At 45.0% G+C, this 27039-nt stretch overlaps 3 protein-coding genes across 5 annotated transcripts; 1 reads left to right on the top strand and 2 right to left on the bottom strand.

Moving 5' to 3' along the window:
- Positions 1–1653: 1653 nt before the first annotated feature.
- spc25 (SPC25 component of NDC80 kinetochore complex) lies at positions 1654–3829 on the top strand. The gene is made up of 7 exons (XM_084689375.1): positions 1654–1731; positions 1984–2143; positions 2256–2321; positions 2499–2645; positions 2894–2998; positions 3131–3229; positions 3439–3829. The coding sequence occupies exons 2-7, from the start codon at positions 1990–1992 to the stop codon at positions 3561–3563; spliced, it is 696 nt and encodes a 231-aa protein (XP_084545501.1). The 5' UTR covers positions 1654–1731; positions 1984–1989; the 3' UTR covers positions 3564–3829.
- A 247-nt stretch (positions 3830–4076) lies between these two features.
- nostrin (nitric oxide synthase trafficking) lies at positions 4077–6972 on the bottom strand. The gene is made up of 11 exons (XM_084689546.1): positions 6865–6972; positions 6678–6776; positions 6463–6588; positions 6168–6266; positions 5756–5881; positions 5473–5581; positions 5276–5364; positions 5057–5182; positions 4582–4927; positions 4386–4469; positions 4077–4283 (listed from the first exon to the last, which is right to left on the bottom strand). Exons 1-11 carry the CDS (start codon positions 6970–6972, stop codon positions 4147–4149), a joined length of 1449 nt encoding a protein of 482 aa, XP_084545672.1. The 3' UTR covers positions 4077–4146.
- Positions 6973–8717: 1745 nt separating this feature from the next.
- On the bottom strand, positions 8718–26483 carry cers6 (ceramide synthase 6). Of its 3 annotated transcripts, none has more exons than XM_084689610.1 (11): positions 26137–26480; positions 24501–24606; positions 24005–24135; positions 19548–19605; positions 17258–17308; positions 16983–17075; positions 14624–14752; positions 14395–14501; positions 11898–12054; positions 10138–10161; positions 8718–9813 (listed from the first exon to the last, which is right to left on the bottom strand). In XM_084689610.1, the coding sequence occupies exons 1-11, from the start codon at positions 26304–26306 to the stop codon at positions 9649–9651; spliced, it is 1191 nt and encodes a 396-aa protein (XP_084545736.1). In that variant the 5' UTR covers positions 26307–26480; the 3' UTR covers positions 8718–9648. The 3 variants fall into 3 exon arrangements, with proteins under 3 accessions (XP_084545736.1, XP_084545738.1, XP_084545737.1); XM_084689612.1 differs by lacking the exon at positions 26137–26480 and adding an exon at positions 25505–25647; XM_084689611.1 differs by lacking the exon at positions 10138–10161 and having other exon boundaries at positions 26137–26483.
- Positions 26484–27039: the final 556 nt, after the last annotated feature.

Genomic DNA, 27039 nt, shown 5'->3' on the forward strand with positions numbered 1-27039 from the left:
AGATTCCCCGACTGCATGGAATACAGGATAACATCACATATCCTACCTTTACAGGTGTGCGTACGCACGGTTTTATGAATCTGAATTTTTGTGTGCGTACGCCATTTTAGGCTTTTGGGCGTACGTACACTTTTAGTAAGAATCCTACGCACAGTTTTATAAATGAGACCCCAGAACAGAGAAATCTTTCTCTGGGGACAGAGTTAGACCCTGACCTGGTCACTCACCTGGTCTTGTTTCACACGATATCTGAATCTGCTTCAACTGGGGATGAGAGGATGAGAATAAGTTCTGGCAGAGGTGGGTTTCTTGTACCAACAAAGCCGATGTCCAAACAGAGTCCTGAAAAAGAGGGCAGTCAATTTCAGGTGACAATTTCAAATCCAAGTCCTGTGTAAACACAAAGCCCTTTGACTGAACAGAAGTCTCACTCTCTCCCACTCACTGTTCCACTTTTCTCAGTCTTCACCCCAAAGTAAACAAAGGTACAGTGAAAGGAATCCAGCCTTGATATTTAAAGATGATGTTGAACAAGTCTCCAACAACTGCCGCCCAAATCCTCTTTGTGCCCACAGTAGGACTAAAACAGAACCAGAGAGGGAAACAAAGAGTGAAGATGTTCCGAGTGTCGACCACAGACGACATGAAGTTGAAAGGGTGGAGGTGGAGGTCGTCCCTGTAGCTATGGAGGGGCAGGATAACCATCACACACCTGCTGTAGAGAAGGTCCATCTGGAGTCGAGTCTCTCTGGGCACCGCCTCGACACTGCTCCCAGGGTCACAGCCACAACCACAGCCTCATGACGCCCACAGTGGAGTCTGTCTCTCTTGCAGAGACGTGTGGCTTTATACTGACATTAACTCCATTAATCATTTGGCGGTTATGGTAACTATGGAAGGAGTTGTCCATCGTGAGAACTCAACATTTTAAGACACAATGTTCACTGGATGACTGTCTGTGGACATTCAATTCCTTCCAGGCCATTGCTTGTATTTGTTAAACATTATCCATTGTATCCACTGCAGGGAATATGCAGTTCACTTACACACATGCACAATTTAAACCACTAGATTACACAATTGCTACTTTGTTCTGTTGAGGTGAGCAACAACAAACTTTCCTCAGCAGTAGATTCAATTCATTTTATTGCATCTTAATGTGATTGTTGTTTTATTTTTTACTCAAGATAAAAGAAGATGAATGTCAAATTATGATGGGAGTTTTTTTTACTATACACCATGTTTAATAAGGAAAACAAAGTATCTATTTATCTACTTGAACAATGGAAACGTAAAAGAACAGTTTGTTGAATTGATTTAAATAAGCTGATACTTTAGATAACTTAAAAAAGGTACCAAATTGGGTACATTTGAACCTAATTTCAACCGTGTGGCTTAAATTATCCATCGACTACTGGACATGCAGTTACAATACTTGACCACAGCATGGCGCAATGACAAAAAAAAGAAAACAAACATTTACATTATTGGCAACAGGAAATTCCTCCACAAGGATGATAATGAAAATAAATACTATTTATTATAATTCATCCTCATTTTATAATTTTATCTGCTTCAGTTAGCGTCAAAACGTTATATTTCTACGCAATTTGTTTTATTAGCGATTGGTCTAATTACGTAATTTCCGTGTCTACGGACAATCTTCCGGTCTAGCGGGCGCCGATTTTCGAAAACAGCAACTGGAAAGATTGTTGATCAAAAGTCTTGAAGGTAATTTACGCAGCAAATTAATACACAGTTCATGATGTACTGTTAATGTAAAATAGCTGTTTTTTGAGGGGTGTCTTCCTAGCGTGTCAGACACAACGCTAGGACGGCAACTCGTTTAAAACTAGTAGCTAGCTTCTTAAGGTACCATAGCGACTACTGCTGTAACGTTCGCTAGTTCACACAGTGTAGCAGGCTCTAGCACCATCACAAATGTTAGCAGCATTAATGTATTTTTTACGTGTTTGTTTACAGGTAATCATGGCATGCATTACGGATGCAGACACTGGGAACTGGTTTAGCACGACGATGGAGGATATTCGAAACAAGCTGCTCATTCAAGCAACGAGCGAGATGATCGAGGCTGGGATAGATATGTGTCAATCCCATAAACAGTTCTTAAAATCTGTTCGTGGTACGTAGCCTGCCCTGGCCGAGCTTGTTTTGTTTACAATCTATTTTGACTAGCGTGAGTGTCGTTAATTAAGGCGTTTCCCTTTATTAACCGACTTTTTTTTTATTTGCAGATACATGCTCAAAAAAGAAAAAAGATGACAAAGTACTATTTGAGAGAGTACATTCTTATAAAAAATGTAAGATGGTCGTATTCTTAAAACATATAACATTCTATTTAAAAGCAATGCTTGGGGATATACAATATCTAGTAATGATACATAAGTAAATAAGCAGGCTATATCTAAGTACATTTTGTATAAGATTGATCTTTTTATAGTTGTTACTTGTTTGCCTCATTGTTTGTTATCTCCTAGACTTGGAAGAGAAAAATGCTTTAGTGAAGGAGAGAAGCCTGTCCGTGTCTCAGAGGATGTCAGAGATCGAGAGGAAGGAGAGTGAGAAAGGCTGCCTCATGCAGAAGATGGACGCTCTGAGAGAGACACAAGCCAAGAGGAAGGAGTGTGGGTCAACAGAACATTAACACTCAGTCTGGCCTTTCTCCTGTCGTACTGTCTTAGCATCACATGTTACACTCAGTCTGGCCTTTCTCCTGTCGTACTGTCTTAGCATCACATGTTTACACTGTGGTAGGATCAGCCTACGGGACAGCATGTTCATACATTGGTGTTTAAACGGATTTACTCACGAAGTGTAGAGTCGCCAGTGTTTCTGCCTCACTGTTGCTGATTGTATTGTGTTCTTTTCTCAGTGATTGTGTCCCAAAACAAGGCAAACAAAGACAGGCTGAAATACCTCAACAAAGCCAAGCTGGTCTTCCAGGAACGCCTGGGGCTGGAGATCAGGAAGATCCATGGTACACCATCCAACATCCACCATCCAACATCCACCATCCAACATCCACCAACAACCTGCACATGTCTGACTGGGAATTTCCTTTTTTCTGCTGACAAATATGGATGTATTTTTTCTTTTGGTTTTTTTCAAGGTGACAAGTTGCAGTTCATCTTCAGAAACATCAACCACTCCGACCCTGGCTGCACCTACACCTTCATACTTAGAATCAGAGAGGACGGCTCGTACCAGAGTGAGTCAACATGTCGGAGAGGAGAAACATGAAGCTTGTTTATTTAGTTTCATTTCTGCCGTCATTAGAGCCACAGGAAAACTCCATTGTCAAGTATCTCATAGGCTTCCAGAGTAAACTATCAAAGACAGTCTGCGAACTCCTGTGACTTTTGTATTAGAATAATGACAGAATCACTACTAATATAGAACTTCTTTTTCTTCCAACAGTTGAGTCGACTGACCCCCTGCTGGCCTGTGTATCCGCACTGGAACAGAGGCTGCAGGAAACCAACAACTTACCTGCCTTCCTCGCTAATGTCCGCAAAGAGTTTGCCGCTTTGCCCAAAACATAGAACACAAAAGCCTTTGTGTCGCAGGATTCTTTTACCATATCTGAGCAGTTTTCAGTTTGGGTGTCTCTCTTGCTTTTACAGTGTCAGTTGTTGATGTGTCTGTTTTGTGTTTCTTGTTTTAATATTATAACGTAGCCTCCCTTTCTTTGTTTTTTTTAGATGGTGTCTATCTATTGTTGCACTTTCTTTAATGCTGCGGGCTTTAGATATTTTTTAACACTTTTATATGTGTGTATTAAAGCCATTAAATAACAGCACAACTTCCATTTGTATCACATTTCTTTATAACTAAGCAGTATACATACATAGTCAGCACCTTATTTCACTTGTTTTCCAGTCAAATATGTCACGTTGTAACTTACAGTTCACTACAGATCAATACATTACCCCAGGTTTGACCATGGATAGCCAGGGATAGTCTTTAACATAGATTTTTGCTGACCGTCACTTGTCCAAGCCTTTAAGCTTGGCTTTGGACATGTCAATAGACAGTTATCTTTCACTGGCATGTAGCTGGTAACACCTGAACTTGGTTTGCAGTAAGCTTTAGATGACGTCCATTTGGCTCTGTGGAGCCCAGGAGTCACACTTCAGATGACTTGACGACATTCAACATGGGCAGCTCCTCAACATACGTGGAGGGGAAGTGTCCCATCTGGCCGTTCAGTGTCCCATACCACCAGCCGCTGTTCTCCTTCTGGTAGATGTCAAGAATATCACCTGAGAATGGGGAGAAAGCAGGGGGTCTCAGCAGGGGGCCTCAGCAGGGGGCCTCAGCAGGGGTCTCAGTCTGCCTCACCTCACACATTCACCCCCCTGTACCTTCTTTCAAATCCAGTTCATCTTCTCTTCCCGATGTGAAATCATAAAGAGCCTTGCATTTCCCAATGCTTGACCACTCTGCATCTGATAACAAATGCACATATATATAGTATAAATATAACGTATGTTGTGTGTATTTTTTTAACAGCTTTTGGAATAATAAGGGATTGGGTTAAGGCACAGGCATGCTTGTCACCTCCTTTCTCATCTATCTGATGCGGTGCTCCATTGACAGCGCTGTCACTTTCAATTGGCCCATGTTGAGTGCTGTCACTATTCACTGGCCCGGTGACAGTGCTGCTGCCAGGAGTTGGCCTAGTGAGAGCGCTGCCACTCTGCAGAGCCGTGGTGGGCTGGGTGGTGAGCTGGGTGGTGGGCTGGGTGGTGGTTCCTGTGCTGGGCTGGGTGCTGGGCTCTGCACACACTGTCATGCTCCCGGGCCCTTTGTAAACGATGGAGGCCCTCAGTGACTGGCGGCTTCTGAACGGTGTCTTCTTGATTTTGACTGGACGGGCAAGCTGAACTATACTGTGCTCGCAATCCTTAGGTGAAGACAAAATAAATAAATTCTGCAGTCATTATCATATGGCATATCGACTTTGTTAGTTCCAAAAGTTATTGAAATCACATTGTGTTGTTAATATCATATTGTATCTTTTTTGTATAGATACCTTGTCTTTCCATTTCGTTATACTGTCACTAAAGCGATGCAAAGTCTTTGGTTTTCCCTCTAATTCAGCCAGCGTGGAGGATAGTTTGCATTGAGTGGCCTCAAGAAGGTCCAGTTTCAGAGTGGTCTTCAGGAAAAAGAGAACACACATTTGAAGACCTGGACTGATGTCAGACATGATTGGGACCTGGAATCTTCACAGACTCTGATCTTCACTGACCTCATCAAGCAACTGTTCAGTTTCCTCAAGGTTCTTTTTGTTTGAGAATGATGGATTTTCAGAGTAGGAGGTAATCAGCTTTTCCAGACCTTTAAGAATATAACATCAAGATTAAAATATGTCACTATGACATTACCTCAAAAAGAGAGTAAACATGAATTGTGCTGGATGTAATTAGAGTTTTATGAAGGAATTACCAGTACAGTCTTTCTTTGTTTTTTTTATGTTGTCTTCCAGCCGATGGAGTTTGGACTTGATGGCATTCTTTCTTCTTTCTTTTGCCATGAATGTTTTATTTTCTTCTTCCTAACCAACATAATATGAAAGATTGAAGCACTGTAATGAAGTACTACCTAATTGCTGTTCTTCAATTTCCTTTCCTTTCCAATTATTTTTTAAATTAAAGCAAAAACATGCTTTAAGAAGACTACATCAAATTCCCCTCAGTATTGCTCTTATTCCCAACATTAAGAGTCTTACAAAGTAATCTGCCATCAAGAACTCAGCCATGTTGTCTTCAGCTGTGACACTCGTGTCTTCCACAAAGCTCTGGATGTCCTTCTCCACATCTATCCTCTGACTGGCTTGGTCGATCTGCTTCTGACTCTGTGGAAGAGCAGGAGAGTTACGCAGATGTGGTAGTTTAACGCTTGTCGGCTGTATTCAGAGAAGACAGTTTGGTGAAACTGAATGTTCAGATACATTTGTATTACTGTGACAGTACTGTTTGTGTTGTCAGTTTCATGTTTTAGTTTTATACGTGTGTGTACAGGCTGCAGCTGCTTTCTTCGCGGGGTCTTGTAAAACAGACTGTGTCTCGTGGGTCAATAGAGTTCTCCTAGTTAAAGTTCTCATGGTTAAATAAAGGTCAACGAAAATGACATAGTCTCACATGTAGGAGGGTCTGTCCAAAACTGGACATGTGAAGATTGTATCTGTTCAGAACATTGCAGAGGATCTCTATTCTCTCCTTCTCCAGATCCTGGATTATCTGAAACGTGCAAGCGAGAGTTAGTATGCAAGTTAGCTAGTAAGCAACACACCTAGTCTGACTGGTGCAACATCAGCTAAATAAACAAATCCACTTGTATTCTCTTATGATTAAGCTGCCAGATGTCAGCATGCAGACTGTAGTTTCAACACATACTGCCAAGAGTGAGGATGAATACAGCAGTGTTGTAACGAACCTGATAGCAATGCTTCAGTGTGTTTTCCCATTTCAGTCTGATCTGATGGCCCTCCATGTTGACGTTAAAGTAGTCCTCGTCTGCTCTGCTCTGCGCCTCGGCAGACTTGGTCAGCCTGTTGAGCATCTGGTTAACAAGAGAGAGAGAGGTACAGTCCTCGTTACGCAGTCGAACACGTTAACGGGAGACGATCGGGAGAGAAACACAGGCTGTACCTTCTGTTTCTCTTTTTCTGTAGAGATTTGTTTGTTGTTCTCAACAAAATTGAAAAGAGCCTCGTGCTCCCTTGTTAATCCAACCAATTTCTTTTTCATCTGGAAGGGAAATGAACATGTAACCATCTGAAAAGGACAGTTTTTTACATTCAGTTTAGCCGGTAACCAAAGGAAATGGAAGTCTTACCTTGAGCTGGTCTCCCCAATTAGCAGCCACAAGTTTCCCAGTTTTCTCAACAACATTATCAAGCTGGGCAAACAATGAGCAAGATATGATTACAATGAACAAGAACATGCATGAGGACAAGAACTTCTGTTATGACCGAGAGAAGTGAGATACAGAGAGGTAAAGAGAGAGAGAGAGAGAGAGAGAGAGAGAGTGATAGAGTGATAGAGAGAGAGAGAGTGATAGAGAGAGACAGAGAGAGAGAAGAGGCAGAAAGAGACTGATTTAAAACCCTTCATACAGGCCTCTTTCTTTTGCTGTGTTCCTCTAATATCTGTCGTATTTCCAGGAGAGCCTCCTGTTGAAAAGCAGTTCCAAGTGCTCTGAAACCGAAACACATCACACATCCATCGTCATCCGCAGAGCAGTCAGGAAGAGGCACAATGAAAGCATCCCTGAGGGTGGGTTACCTGTGTGTGTCCGCTGTTGAATACATTTCATCTGACACCAGGGACCATGCACTGTACGTGGAACTTCAATAAAACAAAAGCACTTTAGTTCTTCATATCATTTAGTGTAGTAAACTGGAGAGAACAGTGTTCTAGTACATATTGAACAAAAAAGTATATGGTTTTAGACTTCCAAAGTAATTGAACAGACAAACTTTCAAACTTTTTTCCAAACATTATTTGAGGAGGCTACTGACTTGCAGGACATTCCTTTGGAGACTTTGAGGAGTTTTCCTGCCAGTTTCTGAAGGCCTTTCGCATAGTTGAGCTCAAGTTCAGCCCTACAGTGGTCAAAGGTAAAGTGCTTTAGTCACACGAAAGGTAAAAGAATAACTTGACTGATCATTAAAATTCAGGCGGTTCATGCAGCTGCAGTTGTACACCTGAATCACTTTTCATTTGGCAAGAATGTCAAGATTATGTTCAACTGAACAGTTAGGGGCTGTCATTTATGTGAGCAGAACACTAACATTGGGTCACAGTAAGGAGGCAGGGCATTTAAGATGTAGAATTGTTTAGAAAAACCACAATATTGAGTGAAAGTTACCTTAGTTGAAATACCCCCATGAGTTCCTTGCAGAAATGCTCCCCATTCTTGGAAAACCTCTTCAGGTCTTGGTACAACAGATTATACTGCAGTAAAATACATTGAAGAAGTCATTGAAGTCATCAAGTACATTGAAGTTGTTGTCAATCTGTCAAGCCATCCAAGTGTCTTGGCAAATACTGCCAATCTAATTCACCAAAACACACATTGATGCTTTCCAGATATTTCCTGACGAAAACTAGAAGGCAATTGTACATGTCCATGTTGTTAATTTGTGGAACCCAAAAGAGAATTGTACCAAAGAACTCACAGTGCAGCTGCTCACAGGGTCCTTCATCTCGGCACTCCCCTGCTTTATTGACTTTGCACTTTGACCACTCTATTACCAAAGTCATTCATGCGGAAATCACCTGCACTCACTTTGAGATGTGCTGGGAGGAGAGTTCCACTAGAGGGTTCAAAATGTCTGTTCCAGCTCTGCAATGTGATTGGCGACATGGCAACATGCATCCAATGACAGAAGTTGTTCATGTTGTCATCCATGACGTGACTCAAGTGGTTCCTTTGTACATTGTGTTTCATCTTCCAGCTTCCTGACATGACCTCCTCCAGTATTTCTGCAGATCATTCCTACTTTGAGTCGACATCCTCAAAAGAAACGAATGTCCACGTGTTCTATAGCATGCAAGGTGATTCATGTCCAATTCAGATCCCGCTTCCTGGGGTGATTTGTACATTTCTCACTACAAATGTGTACTGGTCATTCTGTGCTACCCCTAGAGTCTGCTTGATTTAATTAATCACACCGACAAACATACTTTCTAACTTGCAATCTTTAATATCTTCATGGGTTTTATTTGAATAATTTAAACACCATAGTGTCTGCCTCTAAAGAGGACCATGACACTTCATGAAACTTGTACCAGAAATGTATAATACTTAACAAAATTCCTGAATTTGAATTAATTGTTATCCCACACAAACAATACTGTGACTGACAGGTCATTTACAGTTCATGAGTGGACCATGTGTTTGCATTGTCCATATTAACGTATTCCGTGTTACACCTTTTTCTATTCATCTGTGAGTGAAACTAATCTGACCATTGATATGGCATTGAATGGGCGAGGTGCATTATGAAAATCAAAACCAGTTCTTCAGAACTTTGCCAAGACTTGTACCGTGTGTGTCTACAGTAGATGTAAAGCTGAACTGAAAAAATTGAGAAAAAAACAGCTGGATTGTTCAAGATTGGATGAAGAACACTGACAGGCCAATAAGACATCTTTTTTTTTACCACAATCTTGAAAAGATATCTATAAAAAGAATAAATAACATAAAAACACACCAGCATACAAAGTGACCACCTCAGTATGTCAGACTACGTGTAAATAGCATGCTTAAACCATGAAAGTGGAACGCTTTCATTCATTGGCTAAACAGAGTAGGCAGAACCGACAGGCTGCTTCCATATTCCACTGAGTACAGTTTGATGCAAATATAGATGATCATAAAATGGGAGAGGGAACAGGTAAATAACCAAACTGATGACAGGACTGCCTTCAAATATTCTATTAAGAACTTCCAGTACCAGACAAGCAATGTTGTTCAAGTCTCTCCCCCCGTTACACACACGCACGCACACGCACACACACACACACACACACACACACACACACACACACACAGATCTATGACTGGATGTCTGCAGCTTGGTGCCAGTGATGCTGTAATGTCCCGTGTTGGTGGTCAGTGTTCGTCTGGACAGGGCCCTCCTGTCAGGTAGCCGTTGGTGCTGTGGGCTCTGCTGCTCGTCCCATTGGTGCTGCTGCTGCTGTGGGGCTTCCGATTGGCCGGGGGCGTGTCGTCCTCGTCGGAGCTCGACTCGATGTCGCTGCGGTCGTCCTTGGACACCTGTGTGGGGGGAGAGCAGGGCCTGTTAGACTACAGAGACGGCACCTGCAGGGGTGTAGGGTCCAAACCACAGAGGAGGAGGGGGGGGGGGGGGAGGAGGAGGAGGGGAGGGACTGCTTTCAGGTCTGTAAGCCCACACTCTCGATGGACGTCACATCATAACGCATGAACACACAGTCCAGCAGGTGGAAGTCCACACTACAGGAAAGATGAAACAACAAGCTGCCCTAAAAACAGCCGCAAGTAAACGCATTATTTCAATATCATGGGAAGCTGGATGCTTCAAGTCGTCGCCCTGTGTGGTGGGCTGTGTCATGTACTCACATGTAAAGGGTTCCACCTCCCTGCCTGGAAGGGCGGTAAGCCAGCACCGAGAGAGAGCAGAGAGAGCAGAGAGAGAAAGAGAGAGCAGAGAGCAGAGAGAGAGAGCAGAGAGAGAGAGAGAGAGAGAGCAGAGAGAGAGAGAGAGAGAGAGCAGAGAGAGCAGAGAGAGCAGAGAGAGAGCAGAGAGAGAGCAGAGAGAGAGAGAGAGAGAGCAGAGAGAGAGCAGAGAGAGAGCAGAGAGAGAGCAGAGAGAGAGAGAGCAGAGAGAGAGAGAGAGAAAGAGAGAGCAGAGAGAGAGAGAGAGAGAGAGAGAGAGAGAGAGAGCAGAGAGAGAGAGAGAGAGAGAGAGAGAGAGAGAGAGAGAGAGAGAGAGAGCAGAGAGAGCAGAGAGAGAGCAGAGAGAGCAGAGAGAGAGCAGAGAGAGAGATCAGAGAGAGCAGAGAGAGCAGAGAGAGAGCAGAGAGAGCAGAGAGAGAGCAGAGAGAGAGAGAGAGCAGAGAGAGCAGAGAGAGAGCAGAGAGAGCAGAGAGAGAGCAGAGAGAGAGCAGAGAGAGAGCAGAGAGAGAGAGAGAGCAGAGAGAGAGCAGAGAGAGAGCAGAGAGAGAACAGAGAGAGAGCAGAGAGAGAGCAGAGAGAGCAGAGAGAGCAGAGAGAGCAGAGAGAGCAGAGAGAGAGCAGAGAGAGCAGAGAGAGAGCAGAGAGAGCAGAGAGAGAGCAGAGAGAGAGCAGAGAGAGAGCAGAGAGAGAGCAGAGAGAGAGCAGAGAGAGAGAGAGAGAGAGCAGAGAGAGAGCAGAGAGAGAGAGAGAGCAGAGAGAGCAGAGAGAGAGCAGAGAGAGAGCAGAGAGAGAGCAGAGAGAGAGAGAGAGAGAGAGAGAGCAGAGAGAGAGCAGAGAGAGAGCAGAGAGAGAGCAGAGAGAGAGAGAGAGCAGAGAGAGAGCAGAGAGAGAGCAGAGAGAGAGCAGAGAGAGAGCAGAGAGAGCAGAGAGAGAGCAGAGAGAGAGCAGAGAGAGAGCAGAGAGAGAGAGAGAGAGAGAGCAGAGAGCGAGCAGAGAGAGAGCAGAGAGAGAGCAGAGAGAGAGCAGAGAGAGAGAGAGATCAGAGAGAGCAGAGAGAGCAGAGAGAGCAGAGAGAGAGAGCAGAGAGAGAGCAGAGAGAGAGCAGAGAGAGAGCAGAGAGAGAGCAGAGAGAGAGCAGAGAGAGCAGAGAGCAGAGAGAGAGCAGAGAGAGAGCAGAGAGAGAGCAGAGAGAGAGCAGAGAGAGCAGAGAGAGCAGAGAGAGCAGAGAGAGAGCAGAGAGAGAGCAGAGAGAGAGCAGAGAGAGAGCAGAGAGAGAGAGAGAGAGAGAGAGAGCAGAGAGAGAGCAGAGAGAGAGCAGAGAGAGAGCAGAGAGAGAGAGAGATCAGAGAGAGCAGAGAGAGCAGAGAGAGAGAGCAGAGAGAGCAGAGAGAGAGCAGAGAGAGAGCAGAGAGAGAGCAGAGAGAGAGCAGAGAGAGCAGAGAGCAGAGAGAGAGCAGAGAGAGAGCAGAGAGAGCAGAGAGAGCAGAGAGAGCAGAGAGACCAGAGAGACCAGAGAGAGAGCAGAGAGATCACAAGTCAGGGAGAGAACAGCAGAAACAGCTACTCTACAGTCAATCAAATAAGACTCATAACACCAGTCAAACGTCCCATAGTCAGCTCCCACAGGTAGCTACGGCTAACCCCATACTTCAAAACCGGAATATCTCTCCGGCACGTTCAGGGAGGTGTGTGGGTGGGCTCACCTTCCCCCTGGAGATGGCTCTCCAGGCGGTCTTCACGATGAGGTAGGCCCAGAGGCTGTGCAGCAGCTGCAGTAGGGTGAGGAGCAGGTTGAACACCCACCAGGACGGGTACGGCCCCACGATCTCCCAGCTCTCAAACAAGGTCGTGTTTAAAATCCTGACAGGGACAAGGGAGGGTCGGGAGAGGAGAGAGAGGTTACAGAGAGAGGTTAGAGAGAGAGAGAGGAGAGAGAGGTGTGAGAGAGAGGTTAGAGAGAGAGGTGAGAGAGAGGTGAGATATGTGAGAGAGGTTAGAGAGAGAGAGGTTAAAGAGACAAGTTAGAGAGGTTAGAAAGAGGTGAGAGAGGTTAGAGAGAGAGGTTAGATAGAGAGAGGTTAGAGGGAGAGAGAGGTGAGAGAGAGAGGTTAGAGAGAGGTGAGAGAGATGTTAGAGAGGAGAGAGAGAGAGGTTAGAGAGAGGAGAGAAAGTGACAGAGAGATATAGAGAACAAGAAAAACAGAGAGGGGACGACAGACAGACTGAGACAGTCAACTTATTGCCTTGTTGAGGTATGAAGCAAAATGCCACATGGAGACACAATGTAATATGGATGACATATGGTACAGTCCTCCTCCAGTAAATCACATCCACAGAAAGAGGTGTTACTGGACCAGCAAATGGTAGACTGTGAATCTTCCTGCTGCTATCGTGCTGAAGCCATGGCAACCACTCTCACAAGTACAGTAAAGGCAACTTTCCGGCTGGTTGCAGGGCTGGTTGCAGGGCTGGTTGCCAGGACAGAGGTGTACTGTACAACCCACAGAGTAAGAGAAAGCAAGAGCGCTCACGTCTTGAAATAGATTTCCCTTCACTGTGAAGCATCTGCCTCCAAACGGAAGGCTTCAAGACAGCTAGGTCATACAAGCGGTAGAGGTCTTGTCACAACACTGACGGTCATTTGTCCTGTTGTCCTGGATATGACTCTGTGAGGTCACCTCCATAGAAACCTGTCTGGGTTCATTAAACTGGGCTGTTGGCCAGGGCCACGACTGTCCATACAGCAAGTGCCTTATTAAAAACACGAAATCATGTCTCCTTTCATTGCCGAGGGGAGGGAGAAGGACGGCCGTCAGGCTGAAGGACTGCAGCTGATTAACTATTCACTCACATCAAAGCACGCCTGACAAATATAATCCATTACAATTGATATTCACCAATCTGACTAATTACCTAGCGTGAAATCAGAGAAAAAGAGACAATGAGATTGTATCCGTGTTGCAAATGTCTGACCAGTGTGGGCTACTAAGGAACAGGCACCTCCAACCCTGCGCTCTCTAGATACACTTCAGAGTCCTTTCATACATTTTAATGATGTCTCAATGTCCAATCAAGCGACCGGTTTAAAAGATTAGGGATAATGCCAGTAATGATTTGCCGTCATCCCATTTGTTATCCACTTTCATGTCGGAGGATATTATGTCCATAATGTGGCCGTATCCATAGTTACTATTACCAAGCAACAACATTCACCAGGAATTGTATGAAGCCCAACCTTCACAAGAAAAAAAAAACGTCTGGAAAAGCGGCACATGTAAACACAAATAGAAAGTTGAATCGTTTGCACACTGCAGTGACCTGTCCCTGGCAACACAAGGGCGGCAGACTGATTCATTCAAACAAACAGGCTCATGGTTAGAATTAGGGTTGGGTCATAAATAAGTGACACTATTAACAAGTAACAACAAAATAAATGTTGAGTGGTGTGCTAACAAAACCAGCTTCAAACTTAAGCAGCTCTTTTGCAGTAAAATGACCATGTTTGCCTTTTGTGGCAAAATACAACACCTCTCCTGACTTATGGCACGTCCTGCACAGGAGTAAACTCTCTCAGATGGTGTTGAAGAGGCCTGTACATACAGGTATGAGTTTGAGAGGGCAGACAAATTGGGGAGGCTGTCTGGGGACCAGGGAGTGCTGTGGAACACAGTGCACCCCTCTGCGTTAAGAAGTGTCCTGTGTGTCGCCGGATGTTTCATTACATTCGACGCGCTTCCCCCTTTGCACTTAAAAGTTTTGAAACAGTTGTTGCATTTAGCGATGTCGGAATCCTTGGCTGTGAAATTCAGCCACACTTTTGACCGCTTTGCTTTAGGCATAAATGCACTAAAAGCTAGCTAATGATAGACTGGCTGAGCAAGTGTAATATGCTTACCAGTGATCACGTGCTGTGAATGATATGCTTTAACGTCCCTTTTGGTGAGCCCAGAGGGAAAATATGTCATTTTGAAAGTAGCTTACATTTACGGTAGCTTGCTAACGGTAGACTACAGAGAAAGTGTGACATTTTTACGTCCGTTTCGGAGCGACAGAGGGAAAATATTTTAGTCGACACATTAAATGGAACCGAAATGTGCGTTCTAATCCGGTAGCGTAGGAACCGGTTCCATAGTGGAACCGGGTTTCGGTACCCAACCCTAGTTAGAATGAGACTCCTGTCCTGTAGGGGGAGCCACTCACCACACAGGATAGACACCCAGTCTGGAGCTGATGAACAGAATCGCAAACATGGCGAACAGCAGGTTGCAGAGAGTTTGGCACTTGGCGTAGTTGGCCATCTTGGCTGCCTGCGAAAAACAAACCACACACATCCTACATAAGAAACGGCTTCACGGCACCAACAAAGAAGAAGAGAAAGAACACATCAGGAAAAGAACAGGAAGCGCTTGGAGCCCCGCCCCTGGCTCACCTCCATCAGCACGTCAGCGGCGTCGTGGACGCACATGACCAGCGTCCCCACGCGCGCCATGTTGTTGACGTAGGAGAAGGTGATGAGGGAGATGGTCACCAGGTGGTGAAGGAACATGAGCAGGAAGTCCTGGAGAGAGGGTGGGGGGGGGCGCACAGTTGTCATAGTGATATCACCGTTTGCAGAGAGAGAGAGAGAGAGAGAGAGAGAGAGAGAGACAAAGAAAGAGAGAGAATGAGAGAGAGAGATAGAGAGAGAGAGAAAGAGAGAGAGAAAGAGAGAGACAGACAGGTTGTTTCTCTGATTTGTGTCACAGCGTAGGGGATGGTCATGGAAGCAGGATGGGGTTCCTGAGGGGCCTTGCCCTGTTACAGGGGCAATCCTCAGTCTACATACACCAGCCTTGTGACAAGCAGATTTCTGTCATGTCATCATGCAGATGGCTTGGAAGGAGTTTTCCAAACAATCACTGGTGACAAGACCCAGCATTTTCCGTATTGTAGATGCAAATATACTGTACGTGCCACGACAAGCTGTATGTTGCCTCTCTGGATACAGACTTCAAATACTCAAATAAAATATGTGATTGTTAGGGCGAATTGACATTTACTAAATGTGTCACTTAGATCTACGTGCAAGAGAACCTTGTTACTGCAAACTACATTAGAAAACAACACAAGAGGAGGCTCTACGCTACACTTACACGGCTGGAGGGGTGGTGGTGGTGGTGGGTGTTAGTCTTGTGAAAGGGAAAGCTTTGTCTGTGGATGGGTGACATGATGAAGCTGGGGGTGAGGGGTAGCAGGAGGAGGGCAGGCGAGGGAGAGGACAGAGCAGGTACAGGGTGAGGGGTAGCAGGAGGAGGGCAGGCGAGGGAGAGGACAGAGCAGGTACAGGGTGAGGGGAAGCAGGAGGAGGGCAGGCGAGGGAGAGGACAGAGCAGGTACAGGGTGAGGGGGAGCAGGAGGAGGGCAGGCGAGGGAGAGGACAGAGCAGGTACAGGGTGAGGGGTAGCAGGAGGAGGGCAGGCGAGGGAGAGGACAGAGCAGGAACAGATGGAAGGCATGGCTACAGAGTGCAGGGAACATACTGGATGTCACGGGCCGCTGAGGGCGTCCTCAGTGTGCTGATGTGCATGAGAACACTGAAAGGAGAAACAAAAAACAGACAACATGCCAACAGTCAACACGGAAGATGAGAGGGCAGAGCCGTCAACAGCACAGCATCGTGGGATAGCTGTGAGGGTGAGGTGTGCCGTGGTATGGGCGGGGCGGGGTGAAGGGAGGAGGAAGAGCAGCAACCGTGAGGGCAGCATGCAAATCAATTCTTTTTTTTAGGGAACCACAACCAGGAAGTGAAACATGTCATGAACATTTTTATATCAATTATATCATGGATGAAATGGGTTGTCCACAGACAGACAGTAATGCATGTGAAAATCATTTCTCTTTGTGCGACTTTTTGATAACCGCAACTCCCGCGTAGCTGACATCTGATACACTGAGATGGTGTGTGTGTGTGTCTTTGCCCATGACTGGGTGACAAACATCAGCATAATATAATATGAGACAGAGTTACAGTCTCCTTCCTTGTGGACGTGAGAGTCAGTCCACAGATGATTTGCTTTCAGTCAGAGGATTAAGCTGGACTGGGTCAGAGAACTAGGCCCCTGTGGACCGCACAGCAGTGTGTGCTTCCCTTAGTCAGTTTGCAGGACTGAGTCTACATGCTGTGGAGGGCGAAGACAGATTAGAGAAGTACGAATAAACGGGGGGAAAAAAATATCTCGGTCGATATTCCGTTTGTAACTGTGACTGGCTGCTTATATTGCAGGTTCTATAAATAGTAACGTAACTAAAACAATAACCCTGGTAAGGAATGTACCGGTGGTTAGATTCTAGCAGCCGAAGGCCAAAACGAGACAATCCAAAACAAATAGAGGAAAAAAACCTTTGAGAATGTTTTTCAGTAGATTCCACTTATAAAAATATGAGGACACACACTCGCGCGCACACACACACACACACACACTCGCGCACACACACACACGCACACACACACACACACACGGGAAATGACTAAATAATAATAATACTTTTCAAAGCCATGGAGCAGACAATGGTTTGGGGGTTGAAAGTGCAGCCAGACAATACTGAGCTCTCCCAGGGAGGACGGTGGGCAAACTGGACTTGGTCAGAGCGACAGCAAATGAACAAATGAGAGGAGAACAAAACAGACTGAAAATCAATCATTATTATTTAAGTGAATGCGTATTGATTTTTGTAAAAGCTTGACAAAAATTGATGGGAACAATGTCTGCGATGACCTGATTTAACATCTGAACCGGCTGGTCTCCTACCTTTCTCTTGAAGTCCGTAAACTGGGAGAAGAGCAGAGACAGGTAGAAGGACAGCTCCAGTATATAGTAGTAGTGAACGTCCACAGACAGCGTCTGGAGGAAAACACAGATCCACAGAGTGAGTACAAAACAAACAACAACTGTTGCTCAAGTGGTATAGTCAGTATTCGGTTTTGATTGCTAGACCACGAAGTAGTCATTTGGCAAAAGGAATACCCTCTCGACTTCCATCTACAGCGAACAAGGAGGACCTGTGCTGTTATGACTGGCCTCACCTGGTAAGGGTAGTTGTACCAGCACTCTCTGGTGTTCCACAGCCACGGTGTCTGAGGACACAAACACACATTAATGAGAAAGCTGAAACATCGTCTTGGAAACGCAAAACACTCAAAACTGACATTAGCCACGTAGTGTTGGTCGAGCTCTGAGTAATCGAACTCCTGTTTCACACAACATTCAGACATTTGTTCATTTGCACCTTGATGACTATTATGCTAACCCCCCCCCCCCTCTGAAGACTCTGGATGCACAAGGAACATAGTTTTGTTCGCTACATGAGCTCAGGTGCACTAAGCGTCTAGTTTCTTTACAACGTGATTACCTTTGTTAACTTATTCTCTGAAGTAATGTTTCTGTATGGATTCGTTTTATTATTCCTGCTTATTGATTCTCTTAGCATTTATAAAATAAAATTAATTTTCCATTTAAAGTTACTGGTACATATCTTTCTGCACACGGAGGTAACACGACGCTGAGCTAGCATCGATGAGCTATTAACTGTTCATGAATACATGCTATTGAACAAGGACAAGCCTCTGAGTCACTATTTCAGTAGGGCTTCCCATGCATGTCACCGTGACCACTGACTGCAGAGCTAAAACATGTTTACATGGTTATAGACACCGGTACATGCACATTTCAAAAGTTGAATTCATATATTAACAAGGTTATTCCTTGCAGTCATAAACGGTCCTACAATCCGGGACAAGAAAACTAACCCGCCCTAACAACTGCTTTTCTCTCTTGGACCAATCAAAGATTAGGTACCAAGAGAAATGCTGAATGAAAGTGGCTCAACTCAGCTGGTGCCCTCCTCGGCTGATATCAGTGCACTGTTGTGCTGTTCCCAAAAGCATATTTACATACATCAAAGTGAAATCAATCTCTTGTGCTGAACACTGGCTCTGGCTCTATACCTGACGGCTGTTTGTTTGAGGGGCCAACGGAAACCTGAAGCAGCTCACTTGGCTGCACTGAGCACATTTGCTTGGAATTGTATGTCAGGGTACTCAATGCATTCAGTGTATAATAATAATACAAGTTGATAAAGAGTTCTTGATTTATGATTTTTCACAAGGAAGCTGAACACATCGATGAAGGCCCTGGTTGTAAATACAGAAGACAACCTACATTAACTCATCCAACTAAAGGAACATTCACCCATAACCAACCGTGACCCAATTATCTGTAAGGCCCCAAGAAGGCCATATAAAATACGACACTGGAAGCCAGCTGCAGACCCAGCACTGTGTTCCTGACCAGCTGCAGACCCAGCACTGTGTTCCTGACCAGCTGCAGACCCAGCACTGTGTTCCTGACCAGCTGCAGACCCAGCACTGTGTTCCTGACCAGCTGCAGACCCAGCACTGTGTTCCTGACCAGCTGCAGACCCAGCACTGTGTTCCTGACCAGCTGCAGACCCAGCACTGTGTTCCTGACCAGCTGCAGACCCAGCACTGTGTTCCTGACCAGCTGCAGACCCAGCACTGTGTTCCTGACCAGCTGCAGACCCAGCACTGTGTTCCTGACCAGCTGCAGACCCAGCACTGTGTTCCTGACCAGCTGCAGACCCAGCACTGTGTTCCTGACCAGCTGCAGACCCAGCACTGTGTTCCTGACCAGCTGCAGACCCAGCACTGTGTTCCTGACCAGCTGCAGACCCAGCACTGTGTTCCTGACCAGCTGCAGACCCAGCACTGTGTTCCTGACCAGCTGCAGACCCAGCACTGTGTTCCTGACCAGCTGCAGACCCAGCACTGTGTTGCCCCTGGAGACCTGGCCCTGCTGCAAGGAACAGACTCATTTCACAAAGTGCTTCGTCACGCAACTTGTTTCACTGAGAAATTCTTGCGGCTGCCCTATCTGCCTCATCCCCTCCTGTTGATCATGATTAGACTGATCAATCCTAGACGGAATGGTTTAAGCATTCAATTACCAGATGCTCTTTCAGACCAAGGCCACACACTGTTACACAGAGTCGACAACACTGGATGCAGACCCAAAGAACATCAGTGATAGTAGTGCGACGCAAGCGTGTTCTGAATGGTGCTCCCGTGCAAATACACAATTATGCATTATACATACTGGGCTGAGAACATGGATCCATTATTTAGCAGCACCTTTCTTGGTTAAAGTGCTTGAAAAAAGGAACATTGTTTGTCTGCTGGTCCTCCTTGCAGTGCAACAATCTCGTGTAACTGACATATATACTGCATGACAACCGCAGTGTGTGATACTGGATATCTAATCATAGATTTGTCTCAATTCAAAACAAAGATAACTTACCTTTTTAAGAAAACGAACTCCATAGGTAAATATGTACAGGTAAAACGAAAACCTCCACCTATAACAAATGACAAACACAGAATACCAGTTAGGAAGATAGTTTTGTGGCCCAACGTATTCTCTGTAGACATCCAGGAAAGGTCTGAAACGAGAGGAGAGTCTTCTACCATGGCCCTCGGGGCTCAGCATCCTGTACTAGAAGTTTCCCTGCTCCAACACACCCGATTCAAATAAAAGGGTGTTATCAAGCTCAGCAGAAGCCCGATAACAACCTGTTCATTTGAGCCAGGTGTGTTGGAGCAGGGAAACGTCTAGAACAGTAGAGTGGGCCCTGAGGGCCATGGTAGAAGACTACTACTACTCAGACCACCCCAAGGGTGAGTAAAAAAAGAAACAAAAAAAAACTATGCAGGTCATCACAGACATAATTCCTCCTTATTCTGAGTCAGACATTCTGTTTTTACTTTCGCACTGTAAGAGAAAGTACACCGTGGGCACAGCTTTGACTTGTGAAACCAACCACCAGTGACACATACCATGTTCATAAAGTCAGACCAGAATGAAATGGGCTTTCCCCCTCCCCCCCCCAAACACCCCAACACTGGTCAGTGGAGACTTGAGTCATCTTATCCATATTGTAGGTTCTCCTTGTATTTAGTAGATGTTTCCTTTTGTGTTCAGCCCAGAGTCTGAACCTCTCTGGTGTCAGACAGACGCAGGCACCTGATGTCCTCTGGGTGTCGGCGAGACTCTACAGCGTGGCAGGAACACTCGTATCCCAGAACGGACAGCCTTACCAGACAACCTGACCAGACAGTCTGACCAGACAGTCTGACCAACAGCCTGAACAGACAGTCTGACCAACAGCCTGAACAGACAGTCTGACCAACAGTCTGAACAGACAGTCTGACCAACAGTCTGAACAGACAGTCTGACCAACAGTCTGAACAGACAGTCTGACCAACAGTCTGAACAGACAGTCTGACCAACAGCCTGAACAGACAGTCTGACCAGACAGTCTGACCAACAGCCTGAACAGACAGTCTGACCAACAGCCTGAACAGACAGTCTGACCAACAGTCTGAACAGACAGTCTGACCAGACAGATTGAACAGAAAGTCTGAACAGACAGTCTGACCAACAGTCTGAACAGACAGTCTGACCAGACAGTCTGACCAACAGCCTGAACAGACAGTCTGACCAACAGCCTGAACAGACAGTCTGACCAACAGTCTGAACAGACAGTCTGACCAACAGCCTGAACAGACAGTCTGACCAACAGTCTGAACAGACAGTCTGACCAACAGTCTGAACAGACAGTCTGACCAACAGTCTGAACAACAGCCTGAACAGACAGTCTGACCAGACAGTCTGACCAACAGTCTGAACAGACAGCCTGAACAGTCTGCCCGCTCCACTGCGGGTCCAAGTAGGTGTGACAAAGTGTGGTGGATTCTGGGAGATTCTCATGGAGGGTACAGTTTTCTTGCCTATGGGGCCAAATCCTACTTCACTGCAGAGGATGATATAGCCATATAAAACAGCAAATGACGCACACAGTGGTTCTTTGTTCAAAACTTCAAACTGGGTCAGTATATGAGCCAGTTGCCTCTTTCCTGTTTAGTTTTGAAAAAAGTCAATCCTACCAGAAAACACCCAACTCAGAGCTCATCTAGCAATGTTACCCGTCATCACCCCCAAGTAATGTCCAAAATCTTGATACCCACTTCCAGGATATTGGGTGTTTGAGGGTCCAATGGGAGTCAAGACTGGGCGGGCGACAATAAAGTAGTCTCTTGGGGGGGGGGGGGTAATCACTAACTGGAGGGAACCATCACCAACTGGAGGGAGACCGACACAGCTGGTCATCTTCATGGATTATGCCTTTTCACCTACTCATGGAAGGATTCAACAATCAAACATTGAGACAGATTTCTATTCGTCCTCAGAATGACCCAACATGTGGAACTTCATCCAGGTCTTGAGAGTTGGTAGCTTTAAAATGGCTCAGGTGCTCGGGGTGCTGGGGGGGCTGGAGGTGCTCGGGGTGCTGGAGGTGCTTGGGGTGCTGGTGCTGGGGGTGCTGGAGGTGCAGACAGGAAGTCCACAAAGTGGGGCTCCTATAAACAGACCCCAACCAAGACGCAGTTTCGGAGACTCAACACACGCAGCATCATGTGACGTGCACACAACATGGCCCTCACGTGCGGTGAGAGGACTCTGGGCTGTGCCCACCGAGCTGTGCCCACCGAGCTGTGCCCACCGAGCTGTGCCCACCGAGCTGTGCCCACCGAGCTGTGCCCACCGAGCTGTGCCCACCGAGCTGTGCCCACCGAACTGTGCCAGACACAGGAGGCACTGCTTTGTTGCAGGTATGTTTGTCTTTGTGTTTTTGTGTGGGCTGTAGCTGTTGGACGTAAAGTTGGGAGTATTTCTGATTAACCTAGCTAGCAAATACATTGTGTCTATCTACAATGCAAGAGTGGGCAAAATGGACGATCTCTTTTTCTATGAGGCAATGTGAAAACCCAAGCTTCATCAAGTTCTTGGTGCTTTACATAAGCACCATTAATACAGGTTCTCTTATTCAAACAAAAAAGCAATTTTGTTGTTCCTAATGAACGGGACAGGTGTCGGTCTCAAATCACAAGTACATTTTTTCTCAATTGATTAATTCCAAGTCCAATGAAGGACATTTTCATTAAAAAAAACCCATCTACCTAACGATAGGTCAAGACTGTTGCTTGGCAACTGGTAAGTCAAACACTGCAAACGAGTGCTGCTGAAGTGGTGCTGAATCAGGGTTATTTACGTACAATTACTGTGACTCACGACCAGCCTCTGCACTGAATCTGGCTGAGGAGCCGCCACACTTTTTACCCAACACTGTACTAGTCAGTGTGTGATGTGTTACCGTTGCATTCTAAACCAACAAATGCTATTTGGGACAACAGATGCAAATCAATAAACAATGACAGCAATGCTATGTTTAACCACTAGGAAGTTCCACGAGTACTTCCAAGAAATACAAAGAATTGATTTGGAATAGATGGGTCAGTAAAATGGTCTCTTGCAGGTTGGCCAAACTCTTACATACAATTAACACAAACCCAAGTGCACTTTGTTTTGTCTCAATAGTAACCGGGATGGTTTCTAGTGAAAGCACACCACAGTCTGGTCTGTTTAGATGTTGTTGTTGCTTCGAGCGCAGCTCCACACCAGTTCACCCATCTCCAGGGCAAAGTTTCTTGGAGAATTCCTGAATTACCCAAGTTTGAAAAACATGCCAAGCACGTGCAAAACTGTTTGAGGCTCCGCTAAACATCCAAGTCATCTCAAGAGCATAGATACCCCTTTTTCCATACTTCATATGTACATTATAGTACTTAATTCCACTCTTACAACGTTAACACACGTTCATATCGACGCAAGTCAATCTCATAAAACACAAATCTGAACTCTTCCCTTCGAAGCTAAATGGATTATTTTCCAGTTATGTAATTCAAGAAGTGACCACAGAGGACAGGCTGAGGAATATCTGTTCAGACAAGCAGCGCTGCGGTCGACAGGAAGGAGGCACAGGCCGCACAACGAGAAGAGTGTCCTGACGGGCCTGGAGAAAACTATCTAAAAAAAGACTTGAGATTAGCAATCCTAAAGTGTCTGGAAAAACAGGCTGTTATCAAACCCAAACAGCAGAACAAAAGACCAATTAGAGCAGGATGACTGCTGAAGTGAATGCACTGTAAGCAACTGGGACAGTGTAGAGACAATTCCAGAGTCCAATCCATTCACAGTCTGCAGCGAACAGATGCAGGACAGTGATGGTTTTGATTGCATGTTTTTTTTCAGTTACCGAATTAACATAAATGTAAGTTCACCAAATGCAAACACTATCCAACAAGAATTTTGAAAGGATAGCCCCGTCCTATTTTCTGTGAAACTAAAAACAAAGCAGCAGGCCTTCTCCAACAGAGGTCTCCTCTGAGAGCAGGTGTCCCAGCAGGGGGAGAGACACTGTCTGTTCCCTCCACTACTGGTGCCAGACATGAGCCTGACCTGACAGGTGAACCCACTTGCTGACCAGCAGCATCACTCTGCCCAGAGATGGAGAGAGTGCTGGGGCCAAGCATCCATTATATCCTGAACTGGAGCACTGCGGGGGCAGGCAGAAACAACACTGGCTCACGACACACCTCCATGTAAGACTGGGATTAGTTCAGAGTTGAATCGTGTCCGTCACTATTAGATGGTAGTAAAGGTTGATGCAAGGTATCCTGCAATACAACCCCCACTCTACAAAAAGATTGTTGTGATCTTGATGGTTTAGGGTTGGTTATACTGATCTGTGGAAAACCTCTGAATCCCTTGTGACATTACTTGTAATAAGGGCTTTACAAATACAAATGGGATTTGATGAGGGGGATGTTTGGTGTGGTGGTGTTGACTGTTCTTACATGCTCTCGCAGAAGCGAGCCAGAGTGCTGGGCTTCTCCTGGTTGCGGCGCTGCCTGAACCAGCGCTGGATGGTGCGGACATTCCAGTCCAGCTGTTTGGACAGGCCCTCCAACCTCTTCTCATCTGGGTGCTGGGAGACAACAGCAGATCGAACTAGCATCAGAGCAGCTTCTGGTGTGGATGTTGTGCAACGACCAAGTCAAGATGCGAAAACAGTCACATTTTTAGACCCGCAGAAAAAAAGCTAATGCCGATACTCTGTGATGTTTTTATGGATCTTGATATGAAGATATGTTTCCTGAGACTACTGAGAAGTAGAGGGCTCTTCTGTGTAGTCACAGTATATAGTTAGTCATCATGTATGTGATTAGTAAAGTAGTTACAGTCCCTCAGCTCAAAATGACAACATACCAGAAAGCCAGTTGGGCACTTCCTGCTTTTGATCCACCAGAAAATCCTTCAGACATGTGAGACTGTGAGAACACAGTCCCTTACCTTAGTAATTGCAGTAAAAACCTTCTCCAAGATAGCATTGGGCTGGGCTTTCAGTGGTCCATTGGCTTGTATCTTTAGACCCAGGGCACATGGTCTAGCAATAAACCTGCAAGTGATCACATTGAAGTCATTTTCTAACAGCATGATATGATTGATCCATGGTTTTATGGCAATTGCTGATTCAGTAGGGCATAAGCATATATAGTCAGCAATCCACTGGCTGCGTATTAAACTACATTTGCCTACATTAATAAAACCTCCTAGTTGTGAATGGGCAATGATATTTCTGTTCATACACTGATTGCTAAATATAAGTAAGCCTGTTTGTTTCAGAAATAATACATAGGAGTATGAGCTCTGCCATTTATGTGAGTTTTCCTTTCCAAGAACAGAATTATCAAATGTAAAAAAAAAACAGCAATAAGTGTTTTGTTTCGTCTGCCAAAGGCTTATGAAAGGAATGAAATGTACCCAGCAATTATGCCAGTATAAATCTCAAAATTAATACTTGTTCTGCAAGTATGTGAATATATGTGTACATTTAGATAGTGTGCATTTAGATTGCCTAAGTACAACACCAGCTTTAGGAAGGCAGTGAACGGAACTTACTGATTCTAATTCATTCTGCCTAAAAAATCTATATTGCCATTCTTTCCCCGGGTGAGAACTGTGTCTTTGGAACTTCTGAAATTTGTTAAGAAGTTAACACACCATTTATTTTGACCACGGTAGGCTACAACATCTCTACAAAACTTCATAAATTACTTTGAGAGATAGCCTGTTTCAAACGTCATCAAGTTTAGCTTTTCCTATTTTAAGTATATTCCTTAGTTTCTATTGTATCAGTAATGAGGAACTGTTTAATTCAACTACCTGCTTTTAACTGATGGTGCGACACAGATCTACAGTAGCCTATGCAAAGATCTGGGTTCAGTAGCATTAGCATAGGTAAGTGGAATAGCACACAGCAGGTCACAGGAAAGTGGGAGTTAAGTAACACCCACCTCACTGTAAATACGTCTCTCTTATGTGGCCAATAATTTGCATTGTGTTGATTGATGCATAACAACCGCCACATTCAATGGGCTAACATCTGTCAAATAAAGGTGAAAATAGATGTACAGGCCTAGCTACAGTACACGCCAACGTGAACGTGTCAGTCAAAACAGCTTCACAATGCTGTGGTTGAACTATTCCATGAGAGTCTCTGATGGTTTCCAACAAATGTACCGGCTACTGCGAGGTCAGAGGGAAATTCGGCGAGCATGACTCGAATATGTTCTTCCAGTAACTTGCGGCGTGGGCAGCACGCTGAGAAGGGTAAACAGAGCAAATACTTCTCAAAATAGGCTTCCATTTCTAACGCCTGTCTACGTTGCAAACAAACGTCCACGTTGCAAACAAAATGCTAGAAATTAAACCTAGGCCTGTATGATATGTCTCAATATAACAAGTCGTGTAGCCTGTCCCATTGTTTAGACATTCATGTGGGTGAAGATTACATTTCGCCAACACATTAAGGACTAGGCTATGTTGACTTTAAACTGACCCACCAACTACCCACGAAATCTTGTATTATACTCAGACAGGCATGGTCAGTGGACTGTATGTGCATTCTGCGAGTTAATACACCTACCTTTCGAACACCAGCCGTATCATAAAGATGCAGAATGCTAAAGGACACGCCAGATACAGATCCTCGGCTTGTGGGAACGTTGCATCGTCAGTGTTTTTTAAATCAGCCCACGTTACATTGTGAGGAAGCCAAAATCTTTCGTTCCAAAACCACGCCAAAATACCTGCCATCTCCTTTTAATCCAGAGCCTTTGTCCCCTTTACCAATATCCAGGATGAATGCTATCAATGGCCTGTTACGCAGCCGCTGCGATATTTCACAGCCGATCTCTGCAGGTTTTGGTCTAGGATAGGATCACTGTAGCCTACTACCGCCCGCCCGTCTCTTTTTTCCCCTTCGCTATTTCCATCGATGTGAAGTCGTCTCAATCAGATTCTCCGCAAGTGATTGGTGCATTGCAATGTCACACATACAGTCGGCATACACAAATATAAAGATTTAATGACAAAACTCAGTTGGCAAAATGGGTCAGTTGAAATACTGTAATCTGAATAAAAGGCTATTTATGGGATGGATTAATAAAAATAAACTATTTCTTTCATTATGTTGCCGGACTATTACTATGGATACTGGTGCATTACATTCAACATGACATGCAATATCAGAGCTGAACTAGTCTTTTTCTACTGTAAAGCAATTCTGAGCAGCAGCCTTGGAAATACTTGTTAGAATATGCCACCTACTGGCGGTCACAATCTACGACATGATCCTGCCCATGACAGCCATGAGAACATTTACGACATGATCCTGCCTATGACAGCCACAAACAAATGTATTTATCTGATCAAGATTACAGCCATGTCCATATTGATCAAATAAATCTTGATCAAATAAATACAAATGACGTATGGCTGTCATAGACAGAATCCTGCCGTACATTCGTATTTTCCGTAATTTCTAGCC

The sequence above is a fragment of the Hypomesus nipponensis genome, chromosome 23, assembly GCF_054491055.1.
Source record: "Hypomesus nipponensis isolate SF chromosome 23, ASM5449105v1, whole genome shotgun sequence".
Lineage (NCBI taxonomy): Eukaryota > Metazoa > Chordata > Actinopteri > Osmeriformes > Osmeridae > Hypomesus > Hypomesus nipponensis.